The following is a 22,692-nucleotide window of genomic DNA, read 5'->3' as shown; positions in this document are numbered from 1 at the left end:
GATAGTACGTCCTTCTTTTTCTTCTGTGGTATACTCATAATACAAAAAAATCGGTTTTATTTTTGGGTTTTCCTTCCTATAGGCTGGTTGGCTTCCGGCCGTGTTCCGGGATGCCCTTTCTCGGTTATATTTCCGCAGGTCTGCCAACTACGATGCCAACATGATTTAATCTTAAGAGGTGCGTTCCACTTATCGACCGCAACGCTCGCAACGCCTCCAAACCTGTTCCACATAACGACCGCGATCGTCGTGGTCGCGTTCAAAACGTCATAAATGACGTGATTGATCGCGACCGTATCGAGCCCACGGCGCTCATGGTTCGTAGGTGGATCGGCGCGGTCGTTCAGGTTATATTCGCGAACTGGTAGCACGCTTTAAAGTAACCTCGCTCCAGGGGGCATAAGATATTGATATTTGTGTCTCGGCAGAAATCAGGTGCCAGGAAAATTAAAGAAGAAGAAGTAGAAAGTCGTTTAGGTTATTTCTTTTTGTGTTAACCCGGGGCTATATACAGGGTGTCTGAAAAATCGCCTACTCCACATCGGGAGGTGATTCGGGACCCAAAAACAAGCAAAAAAGTTCATACAAACATAGGTCCGGAAATGAGCCGTTTCCGAGTTATAGCCACTTTTATGTTCAAAAATCGTAATTTAGAATCCGCTTGGCATCCCTCTTTCTTAATTATTTCTTAAATTAAAAATTTTTATTTTTAAATATTTTTAATTTTTTTAATTTTAATTTTTTTATTTCTTTTTAATTTTTCAATATTTGTAAATACGATTACATTATTTTTAAAAGAAATCAGTTGTTTTTACAGCTACTTGAAATCAGTTGTTTTCATGGCTATTCAAAATCAGTTGTTTTCACGGCTACTTGAAATCAGTTGTTTTCACGCCTATTCAAAATAAGTAAGTAAATCACGGCTTTTCAATAAGTTTCAAATTATTATTTAACAACACCTTACTTTTAGGTTGTATCTAATCTTTCCGTATTCATCAATGGATCGTTTAAGTTTTAATGAATTAGCTGATATTTAAAAATAAAAATTTTTAATTTAAGAAATAATTAAGAAAGAGGGATGTCAAGCGGATTCTAAATTACGATTTTTGAACATAAAAGTGGCTATAACTCGGAAACGGCTCATTTCCGGATCTATGTTTGTATGAACTTTTTTGCTTGTTTTTGGGTCCCGAATCACCTCCCGAAGTGGAGTAGGCGATTTTTCGGACACCCTGTATAATGGAAAAAGTTTCTTTATATGACCCGGAAAAGGATATAGTAGTAGATATTAATCTTTCTCCGGAAGATTTTTTACGTGCACAGCAAGATAAGTTATATATTTTTAAATATTATGAAACATTAACATACTTAACCTTTGTTGAATAATATTTTATATTTTAACGTAATGTTCTCTGATTTTAGACATGACCTTTGCAACATCTTTATTAAATGCAGCTTTAAAAGAAAAAGATTCGAAAAAAATGTGGAAAGTTTTATCGAATTAGTTCCAAGCCAACAAACCATTTCCACGATGGGCCAAGAATCGGCACAAACGGAAACGAATACCGAAATAAATATAAGTAACACTTCAGTGTACCAAGTACCAGTGTACCAACGTACCACCGTCTTCAGACAGTGGTACATTAAAGCATTTGTTCATTCAGTTTTTAATAAACATTGATTTAAGTAGTTGATTACTGTTTAGAATTGAATATTCGAAAGTGAAAGCGAATATCTTTCGAGAACGCTCGAAATGCTTCAAACCGCTAATGTTTACGTTTCCTCCCTTTTTTTTGTTTTCTTGAGCAAACGGCTTGCAGGTGCGGAAAGCGAGATCCGCCGCGTGATTGCACGTACCTTGTCCAATAGAATAGTCGCCTGACAATTTGGAACCAATCCGACGATTTATCGTCACGAAATTCCTCGCGGCCTAGTGCGTAGCTCCGGCTGCGATCGTTTCGCCTGCTTCGGGCGGGAGACCAGTGAGCCCTCGAAACTTGTACGCGACACTTGTGCTTTGTTGCAAGTGCTCGGCGATATAGAGAAAACGGAGTATCATATTGAGTCGTATACTAGCGAGTGCGGCATTGTATATAGAGTGTGCTGAATAAATTTACAAGTGTATTGCACGAGACTGATTTATTTCGCCTTCCCCGGCGCAGCGCGCGAATAACCTAAGCGGTCCACTAACATTTTATGGTCCTTCGAGCCGGATAGTGATAAATAGTGAACGACCGCCTCATAGTCCTCGCGTTGTGCTGGGCCGAGACAAACGGACCGTCGCGCCCACTCGACTCGCTTGAAAACGGAGTTCGCCGTTTGAATCGTCGCACGTCACGGCGTGATCGGACAGTTATTCCCGGTTCATCGGGTACTCCGCGATACGTTCTCTCGACTCCGTAGCTTACTCTGAACATTGAGCGCTCTGCACCCGCTCTCCTAAAAATTGGCGCCTTGTGTTTTGGCGACGTACTGCACGTCCCTTGCTCCCGCGAGTACCGCCTTGCTGCTCGCCGCGGAGTCGTATAAGAGGGTCTTTGCTCTTCCACGAGATTGACACGCACGTGTCAGATTTCGAACATTGAGCGCTCTGCACCTGCTCCCTTAAAGATCGGTGCCCCCTGTGACGCGAAAACCGGTGCTAGCCCGGCTTCGCTCTGCTCCGGAGGCTCCTGCGTGACCTCCACCAAACGTATCGTGCTGAGATACGCTTACCGCCGCCCGACTGGCGCCCTGCTTTGAGACGTGCCAGACGTGCCTGCCTCCCGCGAGTATTGCCCTGCTGCTCGCCGCGGAGTCGCACACGAGCGTCTTCGCTCTTCAACGAGATCGACACGCAAGTGCCTGATTGATCACCACGCGATCCAGACATACGCCTGACATGTCGCTGGATCTCACGAACCTGCTCATCGCCCAAGGCGATGCGATTGCTACGCTCAAGCGATCGCTGATCAACTTCAAGAAACTTCCAAAGGCTCAGGTCACCCTCCCTAAGACGAAGGGGAGACTGACAAATTTAGAAAGGCTCTGGAAGAAAGTTCAAGCCCTCCACGTCCAGATTCTGCAAATGGCTACTGCGAAAAAAAAGAAATCAACCCCCTACTTTCAACAAGAGGAATTTCTTGCCGCACAGGAAGCCTACTTCGACGCGGCAGACCACCTCCACGAGGTCATTGGTAAATTCACGACCGACACTCCGAGCGTTCCGGATCAAGGTAACAAGTCATCTTATCGTGATGCGCCCTTCGGAATGTCAATGCATCTGCCTCGTATCTCGCTTCCGACATTTTCTGGCGTTTTTCCGGAATGGGAAAATTTTCGCGGAATCTTTAAATCCCTCGTAGACAGGAACGAATCTTTGACAAAAACTTAAAAGTTGCATTAACTGAAAGCGAGCCTCGCCGGCGAGGCTGCGTTGTTGATTAGCAACATCAAGGTTTCCAACGCGAATTACGAGGCAGCGTGGCAAGTTCTCGTCGACGAGTACGACAACCGTGCCGCGATTATTCCCGCGCATATTCACGTCTTGAGCGGTTCCACTAACAATTATCCACTAACAATTACATTATTTAGTGCTCATTTCAGGTTTTACCTATAGGTGGTCAACAGCTGCTGTACTGTTACTGTTAGAAACATATAAAATGTTTCAAGATAAGTTTAGCAATGGAAAATATTCACACAAAAAGATCTGGGAAGAAATTAGTGCAATTCTTGTGAAAAAAGAACATACAATGATAGGACCACAATGTGCGGCAAAACTAAGAAGCCTGAAAAAAGCATACAAAAGCACGAAAGAGCATAATAATCGATCGGGCAATGATAGGCGACCTTGGCAGTTTTATGAGGTAAAACTGGATTAAAAATATAGTAAAAAAGTTTATTCAACATTTTATTTCTTCTATTGCTAATACACATATTCTTTGTAGGTTATGGATGAAATGTTTTCAAAAAGAGCTTGGTGCTCTCCAGTCGCTGTTGCATCATCAACGAGACTTTCTATTAAGCAGGAAAAAGCTGCAGAATTTGTCGATATAGATTCTACATCTGGTAAGTTTATGATTATTATTATTATTATTAGTATTATATATAGTTTATTATTATTAGTTTATGAATCGTTTATTATAATTTTTTAAAACAATTACAGTATAGGCAAATAAGAGCCAAAACGCCGGTAGCAAGGCGACAAATCTAAGTTAGAATATCCTTTTGGTCAACGGGTATCCTCGGGATTTCATTTTCAAGCATGTAAGGACAAGGTTGCTCAAATTGGTCGACGAACAGGGGAGGACTGGGATAACAGATTCGCGTATTTCGACTCCAAAGAACGGGGAATTTGATCAATTTTTTGTCATTCCGTATATCGACAAAATTTCTAACGCCCTTAGCAACACGTTAAAAAAGTTTAGCTGCCGCACAGCATTCGTCGGTATGAATAAGCTAAATCGGTTTATTAAGCCACACAAGGATGTGTTGCTTGATTTTGCATAGAGTGGGGTGGTTTACAAAATTAACTGCCGTGATTGCGACACCTCTTATGTTGGCCAAACCAAGAGACAGTTGGGCACGCGGGTTAAAGAACACCGTAATCAGCTTAGCGGAAGGGCGGAAAAATTGTCGGTCGTGTCCCAGCACCGCTTAGAAGAACATGAGTTCGATTGGGATAATGTCACGATTTTGGACAGAGAGAGATCTTATACCCGAAGGAGCGTCTCGGAGATGGTTCACATTAAGCGCCAAGCCAATGGCATTAATCTGGAGGAAGAGACGGCGAATTAAGCAGCGTTTATTTACCGATCATTGGGAAAATTTCGCATATGTAACTTCGCCTCTCGGGGTTATTTATATATTTAATGCCTATTTGTTGTCCTCGACACGTCGTGTCTTCCGTGAGCAGTATTTTAGTTTCGCTCTCCCGTAAACACAATGATAAGTTGCGTTTCGTTGACGATGTCCGTTAATTTCCACGTGGTGACTGTCAGGTAATACTGCTTGTCTTCTGTTTCTTGATTGATTAGTCAGATTTTGTAAAAGTTCTGTGTTTGATTAAGGCAACAGTCGCCCCGGGAAATTGCATCGTTCCGATGTTCAACGAATTGAGACGACGTACTCGAAGGATTTATGGCAATGCGGACTGGATGGTCTAAAGCGAAGGACCGAAACGTTTAATTGTTTGTTACATAAGTGTTTAAATACTGTTAGATTTGTCGCCTTGCTACCGGCGTTTTGGCTCTCATTTGCCTATATTGTAATTGTTTGTTGTTGCGAGAGCTTTAACCTTTTATTATAATTTTTTTAGTTTTAAATCTGATTATTTTTATAATTGTCACACTGGATTTATTCAGTTTAAATGATAAATATCTAAACTATTTAAATTTTATTGAAATATTTAATAATATTTTAGAGTTATCAAAAGAAAGTGAGCAAAAAATGTGCAAAAGAACAGAGACATCGGAAGGAAAAGAAAACGTGTGCAGTCTTTTAAAAAGAAGGCTACATAAAAAAACTGAATAAGAGGAAGCAAAAGTCAAAAGGCATAAAGAAAGATTGGAAATGGACGAAAAATTTCTTGCAGTTTTAAATAAATTTGTTGAGAAATAAGTAATATTTAACGTAAGAAACTGCAACATTTTCTCGTTTATTTTAAAATTGTAGTACAAATAATAAAACTGTTCGTTTTACTTATGTTATTTTTCGTATTATTTTTAATGTTTTGTTTTGTGATACCTTACACTAAGTCAATTGTAATAATTATTTTGTGAAGGAAAAAAATTTTATTTTGTATGAAATTAACATGTTATATATTGAATATCAATATTAGGTTATGTTACATGTTATTTACAATCCAAAGTTGTATTACAACATTTAAGTTTATTTCACACTCGTTAAAGCAATTAAAATTAACAAAACAGTTCGCATATCTTCTTACATTTTTATTTTTATAATTAGATTAGAAGATTAAAAACTGTTAAGGGTTAAAAACTGTAAGGTTAAAAGCTGGATGAAGGTTAAAAACTGTAAGGTTAAAATTAAATAAAGAACAATAAAACATTTGTTTCAAACTTTCAAGTAATGTTTTAATATTTAATGACATTTTTATTTAGTACATAATTTAGTACATAGTAAGAAAAGTACATGTATTATTTAAAAAATTCATATATACAAAAACTAACACAATAATGATTTTTTAATCTTATAATAAAGTGTGCATAATCAAATTTCTTTTGGCAACTTTGCCAGTATTCTGTCTTTTTTGCAAATTTTCTTCAGCTCTATTGCATTCTTGTAAGGCTGGGGGTAAGGTGATAACTTCGGGTATGTCATCACTTCTTAATGTACAGATATTATGGACTACGCAACAAGCTATCACATATTCCGCCATTAAGTTCACTCTTGACATAGGCAAACAGTGCAATAGACTTCTCATGCGCCCTTTCAATAAACCGATGCACCTCTCAACTGTAACTCTGGCTACAGACATGCGATAATTATAATTGTTTTTTACCTCTGTTAGGTGTCAATTGTCTCTAAAGAGAGTCAATAAGTGTTGATGAATCTCCTATGCCGCATCTCCCAATAAATGACTGTCTGCTGGGAATTTCTCTTTATCGTTTAAATAGTTTGCTACCTCAGATTGGCGAAAAACTCGTTGATCATGAACTGACCCAGGATGCCCAGCATAATAGTGTGTGATCAAAGTTGTGTGATCACACACTAATTGTAAATAATGTGACGTTGCGGCCCGCCGCTTCGTGGCAGCGCCCCGCCGCCGTCACAAGGCGCGGAATTTCGCGCCCAGGGACGAGCCAGAGAGGCGACGATGAGATCTCCAGGGGCCGAATATTCATATCATTTCCGCAATTTGAGTATTTATTTTATTTTTATGTAATGGTAATACGCGCGGCGCCTCATCCACATCACGGCGAATCTTCGAGGGAGTACCAGTAACGGAAGGGTCCGGGAGGACCAAGGACCGAGGAGGGGTGGCGAGAGCGGAAACCATTGAGATCACGGGCGGCGAGAGCAACGCGGCAGGCGTGCGACGCGTGAGGCAGCGATGGACGAGGGCCGCCGATAGCGGGGCTCCAAGTACCGGGGAAAACCCGACCTCAGCAATTTGCCTCCACGAAATACCGACCCGCGGGGTGGCTGATCACCGCCCCGAGGTCAAACCGGAGGCACACCGGCCAGAACGAAGTCCAGTCCGCTGTCCAGGGACAAATTGAAGGAGTCGCTACGCCGCCGAGGGACCGTTGCGCGCCCCCAAAGGATCCCCTTGCGACGATCCTGCGTTGAGATATCGCGCGAGCTTGCAAGCTCGCTCCCGATTGGTCGGCGCGCCCCTAAGGAAGGGGGTGCCGCATCGATTCCGCAATCGAGCGGATTTAGCGAGACACTCTCTGGTCGTCCGTCGGCGAGTCCGAACACGGAAGTTTTCTTGAGATTCGCGATAGCCGCCCCGAATTGAGACGTAGTTGCGCTGCGACGATTTTGGTACGAAGTGACGGCGAGAAGCCCAGGAGAAGGTGTTATACCGGTGAGGTTGCCCGCAAGTAATACCGAAATGTAGAGCCACGACGCCGCCCTCCGGTACGCGCTCTCGCTCGGGAAATTGCGTGTAATACCGCGACGCATCCGGGTCCTTAAGACCGAGTAGGAAATTGCAATCGACAGCGAGAGCTAAGGACCTCGGGATGGTATCGTGGCCGCAGAATTGGGATAAAGACGTGTTAAGCGAGCCTCTGGAGATCGCGATAGATTAGTTGGCGAAATCCGGTAATGCAAGTCCGTTTTCGTGTAATGCCCGCGCTCACGGTGTTTACGGCGTATCGAATTACCAAACCTTACTTATGTTGGAATGTTGTCCGCGTCGGCACATTAATCACGTTAACCTGCCGCTCGTGTTGGCTGATTGCATTAGGATATTATTCGTGTTAGGATAGTTATGTTCGGATGCGTTGTTTCGGTAATCGCGCGTAAGTATTAGTTGTGCTGAATGGAGAACGTTGTTCGCGTAGGTTACTCAATTCTCGCAGCAGACTCGTTGCATTCCTACTTGCGTTAGCGTAAGATAATTGGCGACAGAATTCTCGTACGACTCTGGACGTGGCGTTCACGCGCTCCGAGCGGGACGTACCATCCTATAGCTATCTTTCCGGTGAGACTGTATTTCGATTTTTACAATTATTCGCGTCTACTCCGGCTATTTCGTGTTCGGCCGTATTCTTGCCGATATTTTTTACTAGTTATAAGTAAAATCTACTATTATTCGCTTATTTGACAATCACGCCTTCTGTGCGTTCACGGTGAATTAATGCAATGCTCCGTTTATTTCTGGCGTCCGTGCTATCTCTAATTTTGTTGTTTAATTTCTGACGCCCGCGTTATTGACGAATTGATTCCTCCGATTGACTGAAGCCGAATTGGCATTTATTGTTTCTACTGAAAATTACTAAAGAATAAATGTTATTCTTTCTTTGTTAGCAAACTGAATTTCTGATTTACGTGTCACCCCGCCGGATATCGCGCCGCCTTTCATCAACCCCGCCCGCTGTTAGGTCGAGCTAGCCGATTCCTCGCACATCCACACATTTCGTCTTGCGTCTCGTTTCGGGTTTCTTTTGCGATTTCGCGGACGCGAATTTACGTGTTTGGCGCCCAACATTAAAATTGTTTCGCGGAGTGTCGGAGGTGCAAGAGAATCACCGGAGAGGCCTATCATCCCGCTCTCCTTTATCCTTTTGATCCGGCACACGCCCCAGACCGCTCCGGGAGTGCAAAAAGCCGTGACAATAAATACAAACGTACATAATGAAACATTTCTAAAAAATTGTATTTGTGATCAACAGATTTAATTCTTATTACCTGTAACTGTATCGAATGGAATCCTTTACGGTTGATGTAATCGACATGGTTTTCTTTTGGTGCAACAATTCGAATGTGGGTACCATCAATGGCCCCAATGGTATTTGGAAATCCACTGCTTTCTTTAAATCCTTGCATAACCTTTATAGCACAATCACCAGTAGGCCACTTAATAAATGTTGACGAATTTAAAAAAAGTGCACGGGTAACCCTTCGCACAGCTCGAACAGCAGTTGCTCTTCCAACATTGAATCTATCGCAAACAGATCTTTAAAAAAGAAATTTTTTAAATATTTTTTATTGTAAATTAACAATTATTCATTGCATTATTTTGAAAATTTATATTGTACCTGTAAGAGTCCATGGTTGCCATTTTCCAAATAGCTATCATTAATTGATGAGAAGCTGGAATCATAGGACATTTATTTGTTTTTCTGGTCAAATATGGTCTCAGCATTTCTAGTAGATATTGAAAAGTCACTTTTGACATTCTATAAACAAAAAGAAATGTTAATATCAACAATTTGTATGTGTAAGCATGTGTAAATAATTGGAAATAAAGTTATGTAAAATAAATATATATTTTATAATATATTTATTATACATAACTTTATTTCCAATTATCCACACATGCTTACACGTACAAATAATATTTTTTATAATATAATATATTATAAAATAAAATAAAACGTATATGTTTATTTACTAACCTAAAATGACTCTTGAAATCGTGTCCCATGTAACGAACCACAACATTATCGACATAATTTTGAATTCGTGGACGATGTTTACGCTTTTCTCTTTTAAATAACAACACATTCCATTTGTCATCAGAACTCGATGAATCTTCACTTGTGTCACAATTTCTGTAGCGCAGCACTATTATCTTGATGGCATTCATCTCGGCATCCATCTCACTACACAAAACTCATTCCACTTAAGATTTCGCTCGTAGCGCCTACAAGTTAATGGAACGGCAAATATCACGGTCGTGGTCGTAGTCGTTGCAGTCGATAAGTGGAACGCACCCAATTCTTACATAATTGCAGTAATAGGAAACTTATTGCGCAAAATGGCGGACGAAGGATTTCCTTTTGTTTAAAATTGTTGCAATTAGCAACAGAAAAAAAGGATAAATTACGGAATATGCAATAAAACCAATATTTTGTGAAAGTTTTATGACAAGTAAAAGTTTGTTTGGTAATTCTTCAGTTTAGTTACAGCAGCACAAAAAACGATGAATTTAGGCTCATTCGACGCGTTTTTGCACGAAACGACCGAATCTGGCAGAAAAAAGTGTCGCTCTGCCCCGCGACGCGAGATATTAATTGTTAAAGTTGACAGGAATCAGGTTATGATTTCTGTCATACCGACGACATGTAGTAACACTGAACGTGCCCTGCGGCCACATGCGCATGCTCAATGGTCGCACGCGCATGTAAAACTGCGCCAATTTTAAATGAATCAATCGTGCAGAATAACCAAGCATCTCGATTCAAACAGTTAGGTCTCACGCTGGAAGTTTCTTTAATTTAATTATGCGGGGGAAACACACACACACACACACACACGGGGGAGTGCGAGGTGGGGGCCTTCGGCTCCCCTCCCCCGCACCCACCCTGCCGGTAGGCAGCGTGGACCTCGCTTTACAACATAAAGTACATGCTAAGTTGTAAAGCGAAATTATACAGTACATGCATGGGGGGGGGGGTGCAGAGGAGAAAAGCCTTCCTGTTCACGTGCGCTCATGCATGTAAGCCAGCTTGCACCCCTCCATGCATGTGCTTTATAATTTCGCTTTACAACTTAGCATGTACTTTATGTTGTAAAGCGAGGTCCACGCTGCCTACCGACGGGGCGGGTGCGGGGGAGGGGGGGCCGAAAGCCCCCCTCGCACCTTCCCGTGTGTGTGTGTGTGTGTGCTTCCCCCGCATAATTAAATTAAAGAAACTCCCAGTGTGAGACCTAACTGCTTGAATCGAGATGCTTGGTTATTCTGCACGATTGATTCATTTAAAATTGGCGCACTTTGCATGCGCGTGCGACCACTGAGCATGCGCATGTGGCCGCAGGGCATGGTCGTAGTCGCTGCATCTCGTCGGTATGACAGAAATCATAACCTGATTCCTGTCAACTTTAACGTTTAATATTTCGCGTCGCGGGGCAGAGCGACACTTTTTTCTGCCAGATTCGGTCGTTTCGTACAAAAACGCGTCGAATAAGCCTAAATTCATCGTTTTTTGTGCTGCTGTAGCTAAACTGAAGAATTACCGTTTGGGTTTGTTTTTTGTTTAAGTTATAGTTTTCATTAAGAAGTTGTTCAAGTAATAGGCGGAGAGCTGACGACACTTTTGGCCAAGTGATTTTATAAATCACGATTTTCCGTTATAACCTGCGTGGACGACTCTCCTTCGATAATCCGAACACCTGGCTGGCCGTACTTAGGGGGTTTAGAAGTACGCAGGTGAGAAAAAAAAACGGATTTTCAAGTCATAGTATGTCTTAATTTTTATCGGATATTGATAATTGATCACTCAGGAACATGCAAATAAATTGCCAGTTCGATTGCTCGGAGGGAATTAGTCGCCAGGCTTAATTAAAAATAATTGAAAATAATTATTTTCAAGTCATACTATAAAAGCTGGGTTTTTTTTTCTTACCTGCGTACTTCTAAACCCCCCCAAGTACGGCCAGCCAGGTGTTCGGATTATCGAAGGAGAGTCGTTCACGCAGGTTATAACGGAAAATCGTGATTTATAAAATTACTTGGCCAAAAGTGTCGTCAGCTCTTATAATAAAATATTTTTGTTTAACTTATTGAAAGCAAAATTTATATTTCGTTAAAAATAATTTTGTGTGAACAAGTTATTTCCGTTATTGTCAAGTTATAATTTCTTTTTAACAAGTTTGATAAAGTTTATTTGTTTTTTAAATTTGTGAAACGTTTATTTGTATAAAAAGCATATAAAGTATATTATATAGCTAAATTTTAAGTTTTATTAATTTATGTTTTATACATAAATAAATATAATATAAGATGTATTATTATCTAACAATAAGTACAAAATAAAGAGATAAGAATATTTAGCTTAGCATACTTAAAGAATGCTTTCTTGCCATAAGACCACACCTTCATTATTAAGTCTGAATTATTAAAATAATTAGTAAAATTATTACGTATTTGACAGTGTATTTGTATTACTACTAATATTGTTTATATCTTGTAATGCTGTCGTCGCAATCTCAGAACACGCACTAATGTTTAATAAAGTACGATTATAATTGTTATTTTCGCAAAGCAAATTGTGTAAAACTATACCAGCTTTTACTATACGTATTGCTGTTTTTACTTATGTATTAATTGGTCACCTAAATATTTTCCATGGACAAGCAAGAAGTCCGAATGTGCATTCTATCATACGGCGTGCTCTACTAACAATGAGTATAATAATTTTGAAGCGAATGTGCTTCCCCGAAACGAAGCTCGAGCTTTGATCTTAATTCCGAGATTTTGTATCGTCTCTAAAACAGCGCGCGCCTTCCCTCTTAAACAAGAAGCTAACGCGACGGTTTTCGACGCGTCGTCCATTAATTTACGCGCGCGATCAGATCAAACTGCGAGAAGAATTCTATAACTGTTCCATAAAAAATGTCGGGCTTTAACTAATAGCCCAGCGTCACACGTTCTCCGTCACTCATTACCGAAATCGCGGAACGTGCCTCCGCATCCCCAGAAGCTCTAATATTGGGAGGACTTAGCTGGGAGTTTCAAAAATGTCGTAGCTCCTCGTCTCGGCGCCGCAGCTCCTTCGTGTGCTCCGCTTCCCTCCGCGCTTGTTCTTCGCGCAGTGTCCGCATCTCCATAAGTATGGACTGGAGGGTACCCGCATCCGTTGCGGGCTCCGGATTGTCCACCCGAGGAGTCTGCGGACGGGTTCTCTTCCTCGAAAAAGGCGTCAAAGAACCCGAAGAAGCCATTTCAGTCTTTCTCTCTTTCTTGACTGGTTCTCCTCGCGCTCGTCCGTTCGTATCCCGGACAAGTCCTCAAAATGTTGCACTCCGGGCGGCGTTCAGTCGCCCCACACACTTGCACTCGCACTCGCGCAAACTCCCGCGGCCCGCAGAAATAACGAGGCACTCATTATACTAAAGAGAAATTGTTTATTAACAACGCCAGTTACAATCTCACAGCGTGTACCAATACGTAAGTCCGAAAACCGAATCCACAAGACAACCGCCGTGCCGGGCTGTTTTTACCCATTGCAACGCCCATAGTCAAGAACGCTCCGCGGCAATACCGGACAGCGCCGACGGACTCAGTGCGGGCGCAACAGTATGTTCCTAATTTTATTTGCGCACTTATTTGCCTTAAAAATAAAATACTTATAATACTTACTTGCAGCAAGGTGCAACTCATGATGACCGTATTGAGCCCCAACATAATAGCGAAAGGCAATGTATATGTAGATTCAACAAGCTTTACAAAACTGTGACAGAAAACGTTATAAATGTATTATTAACATATAAAAGATATAAATAATGCGAATACAAGTAAAATAATCCAATTTAATACTGATGCATAATAATATCTCTTTATTAATGAAATCATGAAGTTACAACCGAACTCTGACAGAAATGTCCCGAGTGGAAATTAAACTAGCCGGTCTGATTTGAAAAATAGTGACTAGGTAGTATAGGTTAGATAAAATTTTAAAGTCAGACACAGCTTGTCACTAGATAATCAGTTATTCGTGATCTAGCTGTTGTCTAGTCAATATATATCAGATACGATGATAGATAGCGCTGCATTATTGTGCAAATCTAATAAAGCTAATATTTCGTCACTAGCATTTTCAAATTAATTAGCGAATACAAATCAAGGTTATGTTCTTCCATTAAAAAATCTCTCTAGTAACTATCTAATAATCGCATAATCAATATAAGTTAGTATAATAACTGTACCTATATTTTTACTTTTATCTAATATACAACTAAAGCCAGAACTACACATCTATCATAACTCTTTGATTGTGATCGTAAGCAATGAAGCCGTCCTAAACCGTATATCTATGCCAATATATCTATAAACACATTTTGCTTCGCACGTCGAAAAATGTATATTGTAACGCCAGACAAGCGTTGTCATCGTAAGAGTTCAAGCTGAATCAACTCATACGATGAGCTTACGATAGCTGTTACGAGCGTTACGATCGCTTATGGTTAACCCGATGAACATTACGATAGATGTAGTTCGGGCTTAACCATTAGCTAAGAAAAATAAGAAAAATATATAAAAAAAGGAGTGGTAATAATCGAAATTCTTTAATTATCTCACGACGTTTCGACCGTCACTTTCGGTCCTTATCAAGTGTTCAAATTATATTACTTGCAAACAATTCAGTCCTGGCATTGTGCCAACAATCCAAAAGTCAAGAACTAAATGAAAAAATAAAAAGAAAAAAAAATATATATATAATATAAAAGGTCCAGAACTAAAAAGATGAAAAAATATAAAAAGAAAAATATAAAATATAAATTGACAAATTTAAAAAGTGATGAAAATTACAAAATGATAAACTTACTAAACGATAAAAATAATATAGAAAGAAAAGTATAAAATATAAACTTACAAGTTTGCGCGTCATATGTAAAAATGATGGTAAATGTGGGAAAAGCATGTCTGCAGTCCACGGGTGACAAAGGCACATTGATCACGAACGACGTTAAATATTCTTTATTATTATATCATATGCCCCGGTCAAATTATCCGTGTCTTTCTGTAGGTTGATTGTGTTGTTATTTTGTTTTATGAAAAACATTTCAGCGATCTCGCGTTTTCTAATTTGTTTTTCGCTATGTAATATCTCTGTTTTATGCCATTCGAATTTGTTTCGTACAAGCTCGCGCAGGAGCCTAGGCTTTAGATTTAATGAGTAGATGAAACGACACATACACTTTACTGTTCGAGGGAGAGATCATATATTTTACTTGGCAGAAATAATTACAGAATACCAACATTTGTTGCATGGATAAAAAAAACTGCCAAAAACCTTATCAGTATTCGTACAACACATAAGAAATGATGATACAAAGAAATAAATTGCAAGTAATATAATACATAATATTTCTCAGACGAATGATCCTTTTGTCAATTTGCATAAACTAATACGCTTCCCAATATTCAGATCATACAATAACTTTTGGATGTTGATTTCTCAAAAGAAGTAATATTCTCTTAATCTTTCTCAGGACTGTATGTAACTTCAACTATTGTTTGTAAGACTATAACTTACATCGTAATAAGTTCGTGTAATTAGACCATTCGTATGAAACAGATAATACATGAAATAAAGTAAATTATTACACAAGATAAATAAGAATAAATACATAGCAATAAAGAACATGTAATGGATAGATTGATACGTCGTATTAACTTTCGTTATGTAATTTCTCTCTCGTTCGAATGACCAATATCTTTGGAAGTAGCTCATAAAATCAGAAGATAATAGAGAATGTGCAATAAGTTATACACCATATTATATGTCACTGTTTTGTATATATCCCAATATCTAAGGAAAGACGTATCAATCTATAATTACTTCTTATCGGTAATCGTCGCTGCATTGCATCGTTCTAAATGAATACAGTATAATATACGTGAACGTACGAAGAAATATAATTATATACTCGAAACAATCTATGACGCAAAGAATCGAAATATATGTAACACAAGTGAGGAATAAAGTTACGTAAGTAATTTTATATAAACAGAAAGTGTTTCTCGGTTGAAATGATAATAATTCTTTATGGAATCGAATTAATCAGAGTTTTAATCAAAGAGAAATAATCATATATGTATAGGTTGCAACCATAAATAAATCAATCTAATAATTTTACTGAGCTCAGATTCGAATCGTTTTGATCGTTACATGTGATGTCAGGCTTGTCGTTTGACAATCTGCATCGTTCTCTGAGGACATTAGCCTCCCACAATATATATCAAGAAATCTGGAACCACGATCGCTATAAGGAGAGAGGAATATTATTCCGCCCTAGCACTCGGTCATACGAGAGCTTCTCTAAACCAGACAAGGATCTGTGGTTGCCGGAAATCTGAAAGTTACCTCTTTACTGTAGAAATCTCTGCTTACTGAATAGATTCTTAATATAAGAATCCCCTTTTTCTCTTTTTGATAGGCCATCAAACATCTCAAGTCGTTCAACAGCGGTTATTCCTTTGTGAGATACGACGATACTGTAATGGCGAATCGTCCTTCCTTCTTTGTACGCCGCTATAAGGGCGTGGTCGATCGCTGAGTCGGTATAGTCTCGTGGCTTATGTTTCTTCCAATCTATTTCTCGCTGACAAGATCTGCTATCCATGTAGCAGATATACGACCTCACGTTGTATATACGACAATCGGTCTTGACCAAAGTTACGACTCGCTCTTCTCGAATATTCTAATAACGGTACGTCTCAAGCACGAGCACGTTGTTTACTCGACCAACGTCCGGAAACGAATGCCCGCTCGGTTCGTCGTAGACTCGCACGCTTCTTCCTCGCGCACGCGCAACACAATTCCTTTCTCAAATTACGACGCGTACAGCGCAGAACGCGCGGGAACACACTTGACGACGCTCGTATCGCCATCTAACATGACTCGATCTGACTAAGTTAATACGAACACAATCGCTATATATTTCGGATATATGATCTCTCCTCCTATTCTTCTTACATTTTAAACAGAATTCGTAATCAAAGGAAGTACGATGCTTACTGACAACCGAATGGTTGCCGACATGCTTCTTGATATCCGCTCTATGCTCTTTAATGCGTATTAGTTCTGGACCTTTTATATTATATATATATTTTTTTCTTTTTATTTTTTTATTTAGTTCTTGACTTTTGGATTGTTGGCACAATGCCAGGACTGAATTGTTTGCAAGTAATATAATTTGAACACTTGATAAGGACCGAAAGTGACGGTCGAAACGTCGTGAGATAATTAAAGAATTTTATATAGCCAATCAACGTCGATTATTACCACTCTTTTTTATTCTATTCACTGGCGAAGAAAAGGTTTCCTTATTTGTTAAAAATATAAAAATGTAAGAATTTCCAAAGAACGCTGCGTTACGTATTATTAATTAAATATCAATAAATTCTGACAACTTTAACGACTATTTAGTAAATTCACTAAATGTATGTTAGATCAGAGAGGTTTCCTCTCTGGTTAGATGGAAGTGGAAATGTGGGTGCGGTTATTGCTAACTTGTGTTGATTGTGCTGCTATTAGATAGTTACTAGAGAGATTTTTGTGGAATGATATAACCTCAATTCTTGTTTGCCGATTAATTTAAATATCTAGTAACACAAAGCTCTTTCTGACTTAAAAATTTTATCTAACCTCTAGTTATCATATATCACATATATCATATAACACTGCATTGTTATGCAAATTTAATAAAGCAAATAAAGTAAATAAATTTATAATGCTAATTATTTAGTATGTTTTATAAAATTTAATTGCATTTATAAAAAAAATAATATAATTGCGTTAGTTATAACATATATAAACAATAAAATATACATGTATGTTAATAAATCAAAATAGCGTAGTAGCTAGGGTACGAGTCTGATCATCCTGAGGTCCCGAGTTCAAAACCAGTCGTGAGACAGCCAGCAAAATAATAAAACAATATAGTAAAAAGGTAATAAAAAACCTGCACATTGCTTCCTCATAGTTTTTAAGTGGGCAAGTAGAAACTTGCACATTGCTCCTTCAGAATTTTTAAGTATGCAAATTATAAATTTGAACATTACTTCCTCACAATTTTTAAGTATGCAAATTATAAATTTGCACATTGCTTAATCAACATTTTATTTCACTCATAAAGCTTCCTCTATAAGGAAGCCTGTTTTTTGTGCCAGACTAGAGTCAAGCTCAACAGGGTCTTCTTTCTCCGCTAATTTTTCCAAGCCCGTTCCCTTGGCAGTGGTTTCGCTAGATAGTAGATAGGGACAGTGGGAATCTCGTTAATCCATTCATGCGCGTCACTAATTAGATGACGAGGCATTTGGCTACTATAATGAGAGTCATAGTTACGACCGCACCGGGGGGTTTGGGGGGACGGTTAGCCCCCCCAGAATCCTCCCCGTGGTCGGAGTGCGATCAACGTCAGCAGTACTTTCCTTCACGCTAGAATCAGAACCGACACCGGGGATTTCCCCCTTACAGAGCCCATACCTGACGATTACGTACTCCCGGACAAGCCGACCCTTCAAACGTAGGGGTACGGTTTCCCGTAACGTACTCATGACTCACTATTGTACCTGTGGTGTTCCCCAGGTAGCAGGGTTCCTGCAGCGGGCGTGATCCACTCGGATTAGATCAGCCCAACTGACAGGCACCCCCATTATAGGTAATGCGCAACATGAGCTTCATAGCGTGACCCACACTAGGCCCTCCATGCCGCTCACTCGACTCGAGTCCGACACCATCTGGTAGGGCACCGGTAGCCTCCCGGCGGGGGGCTCCCTATCCCCGTAGTACTCGTGTCGAGCGATCTTAACTCACGTTTGACGAGTCGCCGTCGCTGGTGCCATGCCCCCAGCTACCACGTAATCGCACAAGTCACCCCGTGCTATTAACGCGTCGCTCATCGGTTGCCCGGAGATCCGGGATTCGGCAGCAGTCGACGCGCCTTAGAAATATACGGCACGTGGTGCGCCATATACCCCGCTCGTATTGGGCACCTCCCACGCACGAGCACGCCGCGCTCGCCTCGCGAAACGCTACCCTGTTCAGTACTACCGGCTGCATCCGTTACCCAGCTGATAGGACCTGAGATTGGGCAGCAGCCCAGCAGTTTTATGGGTAAAGGGCACAGGGTGCACCGTTTACCCGCGCTTGCTTGAATTTCTTCACGTTGACATTCAGAGCACTGGGCAGAAATCACATAATTATTAGTAGATATTTATTAATTTGGCTTCCTCATAGAGAAAGCTTTATGAGCGAAATAAAATGTTGATTAAGCAATGTGCAAATTTATAATTTGCATACTTAAAAATTGTGAGGAAGTAATGTTCAAATTTATGATTTGCATACTTAAAAATTATAAAGGAGCAATGTGCAAGTTTCTACTTGCCCACTTAAAAACTATGAGGAAGCAATGTGCAGGTTTCTATTTGCACACTTAAAAACTATGAGGAAGCAATGTGCAAGTTTCTACTTGCACACTTTTTTTAATTGTAATAAAGCTTTATTGCAACTAATATCTGTTATGCTAATATCTGTTATACTCTTACAAAAATCAATTAAATAATTAATGTTTTTACTAAAATGATCCCTACTAATTGCAGATATATCTTATTTCTATTTTGTTCAATACCAACCTTCTTTTAATGATACTCTATATAAAACTACATGTATAACTTGTACATGTAACTTTTTAAGCAGAAATCGGTAACTCCTTCACCGATCCTCGCAAAATTCGAAACAACCTTCCTTTAATGATAATCTATATAAAATTACATGTACATCTTATACACTTTTTAAGCAGAAATCGGTAATCTCTTCACCGATCCTCGCCAAATTCAAGAAAAAACTGAAGAATATAATAGAATTAAAAATAACCCAACATTTCAAAATTTGCGAAAGTTAAAGCTACCAGAGACATTTCTTAAAAATTCAAAATTTTGTATAAAGAAAAAACTTTTTTACCGGTTATCGCCAAAAATACCAACCTTCTTTTAATGATACTCTATAAAATTACATGTATAATTTATACATGTAACTTTTAAAGCAGAAATCACTAACTCCTTCACCGATCGTCGCAAAATTCAAAACAACCTTCCTTTAATAATACTCTATATAAAATTACATGTACATCTTATACACTTTTTAAGCAGAAATCGATAATCTCTTTACCGATCCTTGCCAAATTAAATAACAATCTTTAATGATACTCTATAAAAACTCCATAAAAAAAAATAAGCTTGATATCTCAAAGTATACGGAAATTAGAGCAACCGCGGACATTTCTAAAAATAGCCAGAAATCGGTAATCCCTTTACCGATCCTTGCTAAATTCAACACCAACGTACTTTTAATGATACTCTATCTATAAAAAGAAAAATTAAGCTTGATATTTCAAAATTTGCGGAAATTAGAACAATCACGTAGATTTTTTTAAACAGAAATCGATAACCCCTTTATTATTAGCAATTCTTATTAATTCTATTATATTTTTCAGTCTTTTCTACCCCTATTTCATATATAATTCTTTAAAATTTGGTTAATTGATTCTTGAGTTATAGAAATTTCAGTAAACTTGGCTGTTTTTTAAACAGAAATCGGTAACCCCTTTATTATTAACAATTTTTATTAATTCTATTATATTCTTCAGTCTTTTCTACCTCTATTTCATATATAATTTTTTAAAATTTAGTTAATCAGTACTTGAGTTATAGAAATTTCAGTAAACTTGGTTGTTAATAGTGACAGTTGACGTAGCCCTACGATTACTTTCCTGCGCTGAATAACTATTCATGTTAAAGTTAACATGAAATAGTGACAGTTGACGTAGTTCTACGTGTTTGCGGCACAGTTGTTACTGTGCCCGTTAATTTTTTTAGTTTTTGATGCCAATGTGTTTCTTATGTTCTAAAACGTCAAAATACGCAACCGGTTAAAAAAAAATTTGTATCAGTATCTGTTTATATTAAATCAATAAATATTTTCCTATAAAATAAAATTATTTCCCGAAAAATTAAAAAAATCGGTTTCCAGAAAATCGGTAACAAAAAAAATCGGTATCGAAAAATTAACCCCACCACCGCCATTCCCAGAAAATTCTACCACTGTTTCATATATAATTCTTTAAAATTCGATTTATTTTTTGACGTAGAACTACGTTTTTTTCCGCGGAAGGGGGGAGGGCACCCACGGATGAAACAATTGAACGCGACGATGCAACGAAAACTTGTCACACTTTGGACGTTTATATCTTTGAAACTAATAATCGTAGAGTAATCATTGACATCTCATTTTAAAGCTTGAGAAATTCCATTTATGATAAAACAAGACCGAATTCTTTATTTCTTACCGTTTGATATAGTAGCGTTAGAAAGTTTGGCTAAATTTTCTTGTAACGTTTTTTTTTTTCTCGAAAAGTATTAAAGGAAAATATACTTTATTATAGTGTTTTTGAAAGCTCTCGATGGGAGCTAAATGTTCCTGCAATTTATTTTGGTGGTTTTTTATAACCGATTTTTTTGAAATGGAATTATTATAAGAACCTGACGTCTGTCTGTATGTCTGTCTGTCTACTTTCGGGGACGGATCAAATTTTAAAGAATTATATAGAAAGTAGGGGTAAAATTTACCGGGGATTGCCATGATGTGTATAATTTTTCGTTTCCGATTTTTTGGAAACCGGTACCGAAATTTGTCTAATTTTTTGAGAAATAATATGTAATTTTTTGGGAAATATTTCTCGAAATATTACCAAAATTATATGAAATAGGAGTAGAATTTTCTGGGGAGTGCCATGATGTGTATAGTATTTGTTACCGATTTTCTGGTAATCGATTTTTTCAATTTTTTGGGAAATAATTTTATTTTATAGGAAAAATTTATCGATTTAATATAAGATACCGATACCAATTTTTTTTAAACCGGTTGCGTACTTTTTGATGCCAATGTGTTTCTTATGTTCTAAAACGTCGAAATATCGCATTAAAAAAATGCAAAATTGCTAATAATAAAGGTCCTTTCAAAAGCCCTTTAGCTCGGCTGATGTCTCATTGATCTTTCGCCGCAATCGGTCTTGCTTATATTCTTATGTGATTGAATTTTACATACAAGTATTTTTCATCTAACGGGAACGTTTTGTAATATTAAGGTTGTTAAAGCGACGCGTGATCTGTCAAACAGGTCAGAATAACTTCGTGACTGTCACATGCTACCACAACAAATCAAAGAGGCTCAATTTTAGGCCAGTCAAGTTACGATTTTAAATTTAATTTGAATTCGGGCTCTTAATTTATTAAATGGCACTGATAAAAACATATCAATTTTGCGGTTTGTCAACCCCACTCGTTTTTGCAAAAGAATAAAAATCATAAAAAATTGGCTCTTTTCGACGTCTTACTCGAAACGCTACGAAAACCGTTTGCGATACAGAAAAATTGCACATAAACAATTTTGTAGAGAATTAAATTTCCTATAAAAAAGTTCGGGAAGGCATTTCTCTAAAATTTATAGCTTAGGTATGAGTGGCGCCCGAAGTCGCGTGATCGGAAAGTGACTCTCGGCGAATTCGCAAGTTGCTCTGGTTAGTTGAAAAATTCAATATATCGGTACTTACAATGAATGAAAAATCCCCAAAAATTCAAGGGTTAACTAGATATAATAGGAAAGCTATTTCTGGGGTCACATTTTTTTATCGATAAATTCGAATTATGACAGCTGTGACAAAAAAATTTTTTTTTTTTGATATTGTAACTTTGATCAGTCATATCTCGGAAAGTATTAATCGGATAATGATAAAAAAAATTTTTATTTTATAGGTAATTTTATTCTCTAAATATTCAATCTTTTCATATTCCGCCGTAAGTGCAACCGTTGGCTTGCCAATTTTGAATTAAGACAAAATTGTACCTTTAACAAAGATTTACGGGGTGAATAATTTGTTATTATTATTAACATTAGATATACCTTGAAACGACTATGCAAGTGGAAAGTCTTACGAATATTTTTAATTTTGACGTAGAATTACGTCTTTGTCGACAGTAAGTAGACGGTAACATTGGGAGCACAGATGCAA

At 38.4% G+C, this 22,692-nt stretch overlaps 1 protein-coding gene and 2 pseudogenes across 2 annotated transcripts in view; 1 reads left to right on the top strand and 2 right to left on the bottom strand.

Annotated features, from left to right (window-relative positions):
* The window catches only part of LOC139809977 (odorant receptor 13a-like), a 602,938-nt gene that overhangs the window by 177,175 nt on the left and 403,071 nt on the right, over positions 1-22,692 (bottom strand). For both annotated transcript variants that reach the window (XM_071773316.1, XM_071773309.1), the window contains one exon: positions 13,259-13,349. In XM_071773316.1, the coding sequence (XP_071629417.1) occupies positions 13,259-13,349 (91 nt within the window). The remainder of the gene's footprint in view (positions 1-13,258; positions 13,350-22,692) is intronic.
* On the top strand, positions 1,240-5,598 carry LOC139813587 (uncharacterized; annotated as a pseudogene).
* LOC139813576 (putative nuclease HARBI1) lies at positions 6,191-9,883 on the bottom strand (annotated as a pseudogene).

Source organism: Temnothorax longispinosus, chromosome 1, assembly GCF_030848805.1.
Source record: "Temnothorax longispinosus isolate EJ_2023e chromosome 1, Tlon_JGU_v1, whole genome shotgun sequence".
Classification (NCBI taxonomy): Eukaryota; Metazoa; Arthropoda; class Insecta; order Hymenoptera; family Formicidae; genus Temnothorax; species Temnothorax longispinosus.
The sequence above is the reverse complement of the archived record's forward strand: the minus strand, read 5'-3'. Positions and strand labels throughout refer to the sequence as shown.